Source organism: Salvia splendens, chromosome 3, assembly GCF_004379255.2.
Source record: "Salvia splendens isolate huo1 chromosome 3, SspV2, whole genome shotgun sequence".
Lineage (NCBI taxonomy): Eukaryota > Viridiplantae > Streptophyta > Magnoliopsida > Lamiales > Lamiaceae > Salvia > Salvia splendens.
This window is the reverse complement of record NC_056034.1, coordinates 5,433,095-5,443,134: the sequence shown is the minus strand read 5'-3', so window position 1 is coordinate 5,443,134 and position 10,040 is coordinate 5,433,095. Positions and strand designations below refer to the sequence as shown.

Genomic DNA, 10,040 nt, shown 5'->3' with positions numbered 1-10,040 from the left:
CATTCTTAACAATTTTCGATTGTGTTGTAACCTGACATTTTTCCACAGAAGGGAGACATCAAATTTTTATTACGCCTTCGTGCAATATTGTTGTTCGTTTGGAGACATCATTTTGTATTAGTATTTGTTGCATCAATTTTCATACAAGCGAGAACAATTGTTAATAGAATTCGATGCATCAAATTTCACAGATGGGAGACATCAACTACATTTCATATTCGAAATAACCACATCAAATACATAGGAGCCAACATATCAACTTAACAACGGCTGTAATAACAACACTAACTGAAAATTTGGTGAACTTTAATCACCTGGACACAGCCGAAACACACATTGCACCCGCAAGAGTTCTACTACATACATAATACATTTTCACATCATTCCTAATACTTACGGTCGATCAAACCACACATAAAACTGGACGTCAATCCGATCAATGAGCTTGAAGTGGCAGCGCGTACCAACAACGATGTTGTTGGCAATTTTGAAACGCCGCCATCCACGTTTAACCCAAATCTTGGTGTCACTGTGGTCCAGAACAATGAACCACGAGTCTCCGTTCACGTTGAAGTAAACCGGATCTTGAAGTGATATCATCCGAATGTGGCGACGCCAAAACGCCATCGGAATCTCTAGAGAACGGGAAATGTTTGTGCTGTCCAAAGTTACAGTGAAAGTCGGGCAACCATCATCAGCTAAAACCCCGGGGTCCGGCACATACTCTTCCTCATCCGAGGAGTCGCCCCCATCCGTGTCCGAGGGCACATAGTCGTCGGACGTTTCCACGTCCGGAGCATCACTGTGTTCTGAGTCGCCGTATACACCTTCCTCTGCCACGTTAATGCATAGCAATGAATTAAATACAGACGCATCCATATATTAAACAAGATTAAAGTTTGTCTACAGGAATTAACCGTGTAAATCACTAAGTCGAGGACATCCCGTCCTCGGGTTATAGCGCTTCACATGGAATATGCCCGCATCTACCATAGTGAATGTAAGCACGTCATCGTGAATAATGTTGTTCGCGAGGCGAAATTCGGCCCAACCATTGTGGAAATGGCAACCACTCGCAATGTTCAGGAGTCTCACCGGCCAACTCCTTCCACCCGGCATGACTAGACGACAGTCAAACATGAGCCTTGATCCATGAAGAGATACAAATTCTGGTGGTATGCGCTGCAAATAAACGACCCCCTATTTCAGTACAACCAACTACGCTATAAAACAACCAAAAACATACGAAAAAAAAGATGAAGTACTAACCAACTCATTTAGGCAGTGCTCTATCGAGATTTTCTTCATGAAGGAAGGGTGCCGAGAGTAATCCATAGTCGCAGGGAATGTTTGGTGAAATGTGGATGGGTGCTGTTGATATTGTAGTGGCCTATTTAATCACCCTCAACCACAATTGTAACTGTTGCACTACAGGGATTTAATAAGCCATCTCACTGCCGTGATTGCTACAACGCATGCTGTCAGTTGCCTATACAAAAAAGGTGGGTAGTATTTGGAATTATATGCACAGAGATTACTTATAGAATTGGAGAAGTGATTCATCACGGGTGGAAGTTTTAAAAGTTGTCATGTATTGTTCAAAGTGTATGTTTGTGGACTTATTAATATATCTACTACCTGCCAACATCAATTCTAAAGTTTAGCTATGTAAGAAAGACTATATTTATTGCTCAACCATAAATTGCTTCGGATGAAAAGGGTGCTCCCTTTGACAAATATTGTGTCATCGTCACTCATACACCAATTAACACAATGAGCTTCAAAATACCTCCACAAGCAATGTTCTTCTACAGGGGTAAGTGGACCCAAGAGATGGATGCCATGCTCATTTCGACGCTAATCACTCTGAGGACCGGACGTGAGTGGGAAGATGGCAAGGTGCCGGACGCGGTGCTCCGCAATGTCCGTGATGTGATCAATCATCCTTTTGGATTGGATCTTACAACCGACGACATAGCAGTGCGTGTTAAATTATTGAAGGCTAGGTACGTGCGTTTCAAAAAATTGGTCAAGACTAACGGTGTCCAGTGGAATACTCAAGATCGAATTGTGTCCGCCTCGGATGCGACGTGGAAGTTTATATTCAAGGTTCGTAGTAGCTCATGTTTTTTTACTAAGTCCAGAAAATATATGCTTCTTAAAAGGAAATCATGAATGCGCATCATTTCTTTAAATGTAATGCACTCTGTTTGCGTAACTTTGCTTGCTAGAGGGATGCTTCGGCGGCGGCGTATTACTATCGTGATGAGCCAGATTTCAGCCTGCTTGCGAGTTTCTTTGGCGCGTACGACGTCAAAGTTGAAATCCCTGACGAGGTTATTACAATTTCAGACAACAGTGCGGAGGTCATAGTGCTATCTGACTCCGACATCCCGGCTGAGCCAATGCAAAACCGGCTAATTCATTCACCCGCGATCTCTGATGAAGTGACATCACCGATGCCGGTCTCTTCAACGTTTGTTCGGCGTAATCTCTTTGAAGTAGACATACCAAGCTTCCACGCGCGTCCCAGTTCTTCATTGCCTACTGTGTATAACAATGAGAAAAGGGTCAACTTCTCCTCATCAGATGGAGAGTCGTGCGCTTCTTGGAGTCCTTCCCCGAGGTAAGGTTATGGTGCCCTGGGGCGCCAACCATGCGTTACAACCTTTTGTTTTGAAGTTCAATGGAAATGACTAGTTTTGTGGTGGGAATGGTTCAACTGATGTAATATGAGGTCTTTTAGCTTATCTAATGTTTGGCTGTATATTGGGAAGCATCATGTGTGTCGACTGGAACCACTTAAACAGAACGCTAATAAGCAGACACTAACAAATAAGCTAACATTATCAAATAAGCTAACAGTATCAAATAAGCTTCCATCAAAAACTATGCATAACAAAGTGTCATGTTCAGGTAAAGACCTTAAATAACAACAATGCATACAAAAGCAGGGCAATAAACAAGAGTTCCCAAATGAGCCCCTACTGTTACCCCAAAAAAAACTACCAACTGCTGCACCATAAAAGCAAAAAAACATCACCAACCATTTCTTCACCGAGATCAGCCTTGCAACATGTTGTCAGTTTCCAATAGGTCGAACACAAACGCTGCACGAGCAGTTTCCGGCAACCCCCGAAACAGGTCAAGTAGCTCGGGTTCTTTGACCAGCTTCTTACTCACATAGAATTGTAGCTTAAGAGATAAGCCTGGTAGACCCTTCAGTTGGTCAAAGACCTCAGCCCGCTTGTTGCTTAGATCGAACTCGTATCCTATTCTCTTCGAAATCTCGGACAAACGATCATTAGTATCGCTGTGAATCTGTCCCATGAGCGTTAGCACGCCGTCCATCTTGTCTTCGACCTTTCGCTTCTTCATCACCTTCTTAGTAAGTTTTTGTCCTGGACCGGACCTCGACCCAGATGCAGCACCCACGGCATGTGCTTCACGCACCCCGTCCCCCGAAACAGTCCCGACATCAACACCAGCACCAGATCCAGGCACTCCACCCTCTGTTACAGATTGGCTGTCGTCTAACATGTCTGGAAGGATCCCGTCCGGGATTGGCTCGTCAGGAAATAGCTCTGCAAACGTCATGTGGGGGGAAATGGCCTCATCGACTGGAACTTTATTTTGTTGGTCGTATATTGAACCCGCAGCAGCAGCCACGTCTATACCACGTTCACCATCGGCATGGTCCTGACCAAACACCTCCTTCCAGTCTTCGTATTGAGGCCACGATTTGTTCCTCATGTACTTCGCATGTCTGTCTTTCTGGGTACAAACATCCAGAGCAAACATATCAAGATTTATACACCCACTGATCACTCCAGCAGTAGGCTCGCATTGAAAAATAAAACATTTTTCAAACCCCAAACCAAATAGCACATTACAGACCTTGCTATATATATCAAGATTTATATACACAATGATCAATTCAATGTAATGAATCCTAAGCAGTAGGCACGCAGGGAAAAAAACCATTTTGCAAACCACAAATCAAATAGAACAATACAAACCTTGCAAAAAAGTGCCCACTGCTCATCATCGGCTTCGATTCGGTATGTACCATCCGAATTGAAGCCAATGCCGCTGTGGTTTAACATCATCTTTAGTGATCCATAATTCCTCTTCCAAGTAGTTATTTTGGAGTAGATGTGCGGGTGTGGGAGGATATCGGTATTTGGAAATTCACGCTTTATCGCCTCCCTCGCGCGTACCAGGTAACCAGAGCGAAACCCGTTGTCGGATTTCCATCCATTAGCTGCCAACTCCTTTAGAGTTGCCATTAGGATCTCTTCTTCACGGACCGACCATATGCGTCTAGACCTGTCAGCTTTTGAGTTCCTAGTCGGATAGAAATCGTTGCTACCTATTGAAAGAAACAACTGAATATCGATTTTTTGTGTATGCATACCATAGTAAACGATTACATGAATCAAAAACAATATTACCCTCTGGACTTCCTTCGTTCTCGCTAACGTCATGGTGTTGCGAGGCCATATCACTCAAAAACTACCAAAGAGTCAGAAGTAACAATGCACTTTAAATCCTATACAATCGGACACCAAAACATCAAACACCAACATTGGAAAAAGTATAAACGACGATCAATTCATAAACGTAGATTATCACGATACGAGCGAATCAACCAACTCAAGGTGTACCAAGATTAAGAAGTAACAATGGGCGATAAATTCCAACTCAATTTAGTCCAAATGAACCCAGATAGTATACATTCAAAGCAATCACCTTGGTTAATCATTGGATTTGAAGAGGTTTTTGAAGGATTGCATACCTGTCGATACGAAAATTAGGGCGAATGACGATGGGAATTAAGTAGTTCGACAGATGTTGCTTGGAATCTGCAAAATCGTTCTTCACGACCGCGGTATTCGGCGAGGCGCGGGAACCATTTGGGCGAAATATTGAATACCCGCTATTTAGGGCTGCAAGGACAAAATGGGATATTCAGTAAATTTATGAGGACAAAACAGACTATATATCATCTTATCATACATTTTCGATTATCTAATCAAAGACAATAAAAGATTTCTTCAAAGCAACATCAGGGCTATCAAACATCGGTTTGTGATAAGCCCCATCTGACATATCATGCAAAACCATATAAAAAAACCATATCTCACCCCACCCTATGTGGCCAATCAAACGAGGCCTTAGGCCTCGCTTGATTGGCCAGATAGGATGAGATAAGCACTCCTATCTCTGACTTGTCTATGGTTTGATTGCCCTGATAGTGTTGCACAACGACCCGGGATACAACCACCAACCCGGGCCGCATTAAGATACCAACACAGTTTTTAGGGGTATGCGTATCAGGCTTATCGGCTCCGATACGCCTTGTGCCGTCTTTCCCGATTGTAAGATTGCCTAAAAGACCCCGCAAATTGCCGATTGTATGTGGTGTTGTGGCAATATAGGCTATACAAAGTGTTGTTCGAATTGAAGTTCAGCGGCGGCGATTTGTGGTGAGGCTCGAATTCCGGCGGCTATTTGGTATCAATTTCGATTCAATTGTTCATTAATTGCATAATTGTCTCTTTAATCCAAACATTGAAGTTGTGTGTATGTTATTAGCGATTGCGCAGCGTACTTTTTCGATATCATAGCCGGCGGTCAATGGATAATGGAGGGGATTTCCGTGAGGTATGTGAATTCATAGCACACCATTGTTTACGCATTTGATTAGATCTGAATGTAAATTTTTCCATCTTTTCTGTGATATGGATTGAACTCTATACAAATTGGTAATATTTTGGTGTCTGAATGTCTATGTTTCCAAAGTTTACGTTGTTGTTGTGATTGAAGTTAGTGCAAGGCATAAGGTTTCAATTTTATAATAGGCAAAAACGATTGCCTTCGCTGTGTAAGTTTACTAGGAATCTTAAATCTCGAATTGAAGTTTGCATTGTCTGTTATGGACGGCTTGATCAGGTTTCAAGTACACAAAATGACATGACGACCGTGTTGATTTTGCTTGAAGAGGTTATACGCAACTATCAAATTAACCTGCTGCTCATCTCTTTGATGATATCATTGATTTGCCCTAAAAACCGCAAGCGTAAACGTTGGGATCGTCTAAATCAGTCAGTGGTTCTAGATTCTATTCCGGCTCATGTCCGTCAGCTGGATAGACTAGTTCGTGTAACAGATAGGGCATGCGTAGATAATTTACGGATGGATAGGAACACCTTTGGGCGTCTATGTCGCATTCTCCGGGACCGGGTAGGCTTAATTGATCAAAGACTAGTCAGTGTGGAAGAACAAGTAGCCATGTTCCTTTGTGTGTTAGCACACCACAAGAAATCTCGCATCGTTGGGCATAATTTCATGCGTTCGTCTCAGACTGTGTCAAAGTATATACACATTGTACTCCGTTGTATTCTCACACTACATAGTATTTTTTTGGTGAAGCCCACCCCCATAGATGAAACTTGCTCTGACCGTAGGTGGAAATGGTTCAAGGTACATATATATTGTAATACTTCCTTAAGTCTTCGATATAATGCTTGATTGTTGCTGTTGTCTATATACAGGGTTGTCTGGGTGCTTTAGATGGTACTTATATCAATGTGCGTGTTCCCATTGCTGATGCTCCCCGATACCGTAATCGAAAAGGCCACATCACCACCAACACATTGGCCGTGTGTGACCCCAAGCTCAGATTCATTTATCTACTACCCGGATGGGAGGGCTCTGCGGGTGACTCTCGGATTTTAAGAGATGCCGTCAGCAGACCATTAGGCCTCAAAGTTCCTAAAGTTAAGTTTCATATAGTTGGTTCAGTTAATATCACTTGAATTCGTAGCAAGTTTTCTGATAAAACATGGTATCCAATTACAGGTTGCTACTACCTATGTGACAATGGATACCCCAACGCTGAAGGTTTCTTGACTCCTTATAAAGCAGTTCGTTACCATCTTAAGGAATGGGGCGTCGGTCGGCAAGCTCCCCAGAATCCGGCAGAGCTTTTTAACCTCAGACATTCTAAGGCGAGGAACGTCATCGAACGATCGTTTGCCGTGTTGAAAATGAGATGGGGTATCCTCCGATCTGCAAGCTTTTATCCGATAGACGTTCAAACCGGCCTAATAATCGCATGTTTTCTTCTTCACAATTACATAAGAAGTCAGATGGTGGTTGATCCTGTGGAGGCTGAGTTGGTAAACGAGGAAGAGTGTGATGACGAAAGTGATAATGAGCCTCCGTTGGTCTCTGATAATATCAGCAGTGTGGAACCCTCAGCAATATGGAATACAAAAAGGGATGATCTTGCAAGGGCAATGTGGGCCGAAAGAAATAATGGATAGGTAGTGGTTCTGAAATTGATTCTTGAGTTCTGCCTTCCTTAAACCATAGCGTAATTTGGATACATTGTTCTGTGTATTGCTCGTTTTCTTGTACGCATTCTTAACAATTTTCGATTGTGTTGTAACCTGACATTTTTCCACAGAAGGGAGACATCAAATTTTTATTACGCCTTCGTGCAATATTGTTGTTCGTTTGGAGACATCATTTTGTATTAGTATTTGTTGCATCAATTTTCATACAAGCGAGAACAATTGTTAATAGAATTCGATGCATCAAATTTCACAGATGGTAGACATCAACTACATTTCATATTCGAAATAACCACATCAAATACATAGGAGCCAACATATCAACTTAACAACGGCTGTAATAACAACACTAACTGAAAATTTGGTGAACTTTAATCACCTGGACACAGCCGAAACACACATTGCACCCGCAAGAGTTCTACTACATACATAATACATTTTCACATCATTCCTAATACTTACGGTCGATCAAACCACACATAAAACTGGACGTCAATCCGATCAATGAGCTTGAAGTGGCAGCGCGTACCAACAACGATGTTGTTGGCAATTTTGAAACGCCGCCATCCACGTTTAACCCAAATCTTGGTGTCACTGTGGTCCAGAACAATGAACCACGAGTCTCCGTTCACGTTGAAGTAAACCGGATCTTGAAGTGATATCATCCGAATGTGGCGACGCCAAAACGCCATCGGAATCTCTAGAGAACGGGAAATGTTTGTGCTGTCCAAAGTTACAGTGAAAGTCGGGCAACCATCATCAGCTAAAACCCCGGGGTCCGGCACATACTCTTCCTCATCCGAGGAGTCGCCCCCATCCGTGTCCGAGGGCACATAGTCGTCGGACGTTTCCACGTCCGGAGCATCACTGTGTTCTGAGTCGCCGTATACACCTTCCTCTGCCACGTTAATGCATAGCAATGAATTAAATACAGACGCATCCATATATTAAACAAGATTAAAGTTTGTCTACAGGAATTAACCGTGTAAATCACTAAGTCGAGGACATCCCGTCCTCGGGTTATAGCGCTTCACATGGAATATGCCCGCATCTACCATAGTGAATGTAAGCACGTCATCGTGAATAATGTTGTTCGCGAGGCGAAATTCGGCCCAACCATTGTGGAAATGGCAACCACTCGCAATGTTCAGGAGTCTCACCGGCCAACTCCTTCCACCCGGCATGACTAGACGACAGTCAAACATGAGCCTTGATCCATGAAGAGATACAAATTCTGGTGGTATGCGCTGCAAATAAACGACCCCCTATTTCAGTACAACCAACTACGCTATAAAACAACCAAAAACATACGAAAAAAAAGATGAAGTACTAACCAACTCATTTAGGCAGTGCTCTATCGAGATTTTCTTCATGAAGGAAGGGTGCCGAGAGTAATCCATAGTCGCAGGGAATGTTTGGTGAAATGTGGATGGGTGCTGTTGATATTGTAGTGGCCTATTTAATCACCCTCAACCACAATTGTAACTGTTGCACTACAGGGATTTAATAAGCCATCTCACTGCCGTGATTGCTACAACGCATGCTGTCAGTTGCCTATACAAAAAAGGTGGGTAGTATTTGGAATTATATGCACAGAGATTACTTATAGAATTGGAGAAGTGATTCATCACGGGTGGAAGTTTTAAAAGTTGTCATGTATTGTTCAAAGTGTATGTTTGTGGACTTATTAATATATCTACTACCTGCCAACATCAATTCTAAAGTTTAGCTATGTAAGAAAGACTATATTTATTGCTCAACCATAAATTGCTTCGGATGAAAAGGGTGCTCCCTTTGACAAATATTGTGTCATCGTCACTCATACACCAATTAACACAATGAGCTTCAAAATACCTCCACAAGCAATGTTCTTCTACAGGGGTAAGTGGACCCAAGAGATGGATGCCATGCTCATTTCGACGCTAATCACTCTGAGGACCGGACGTGAGTGGGAAGATGGCAAGGTGCCGGACGCGGTGCTCCGCAATGTCCGTGATGTGATCAATCATCCTTTTGGATTGGATCTTACAACCGACGACATAGCAGTGCGTGTTAAATTATTGAAGGCTAGGTACGTGCGTTTCAAAAAATTGGTCAAGACTAACGGTGTCCAGTGGAATACTCAAGATCGAATTGTGTCCGCCTCGGATGCGACGTGGAAGTTTATATTCAAGGTTCGTAGTAGCTCATGTTTTTTTACTAAGTCCAGAAAATATATGCTTCTTAAAAGGAAATCATGAATGCGCATCATTTCTTTAAATGTAATGCACTCTGTTTGCGTAACTTTGCTTGCTAGAGGGATGCTTCGGCGGCGGCGTATTACTATCGTGATGAGCCAGATTTCAGCCTGCTTGCGAGTTTCTTTGGCGCGTACGACGTCAAAGTTGAAATCCCTGACGAGGTTATTACAATTTCAGACAACAGTGCGGAGGTCATAGTGCTATCTGACTCCGACATCCCGGCTGAGCCAACGCAAAACCGGCTAATTCATTCACCCGCGATCTCTGATGAAGTGACATCACCGATGCCGGTCTCTTCAACGTTTGTTCGGCGTAATCTCTTTGAAGTAGACATACCAAGCTTCCACGCGCGTCCCAGTTCTTCATTGCCTACTGTGTATAACAATGAGAAAAGGGTCAACTTCTCCTCATCAGATGGAGAGTCGTGCGCTTCTTGGAG

The 10,040-nt window shown here is 42.9% G+C and overlaps 2 protein-coding genes across 2 annotated transcripts; both read right to left on the bottom strand.

Moving 5' to 3' along the window:
- Positions 1-393: 393 nt before the first annotated feature.
- LOC121796462 (B3 domain-containing protein Os03g0212300-like) lies at positions 394-879 on the bottom strand. Its single transcript, XM_042195310.1, has one exon. It carries the CDS (start codon positions 877-879, stop codon positions 394-396), a length of 486 nt encoding a protein of 161 aa, XP_042051244.1.
- Positions 880-7,819: 6,940 nt separating this feature from the next.
- LOC121795844 (B3 domain-containing protein Os03g0212300-like) lies at positions 7,820-8,305 on the bottom strand. The gene has a single exon (XM_042194476.1). It carries the CDS (start codon positions 8,303-8,305, stop codon positions 7,820-7,822), a length of 486 nt encoding a protein of 161 aa, XP_042050410.1.
- Positions 8,306-10,040: the final 1,735 nt, after the last annotated feature.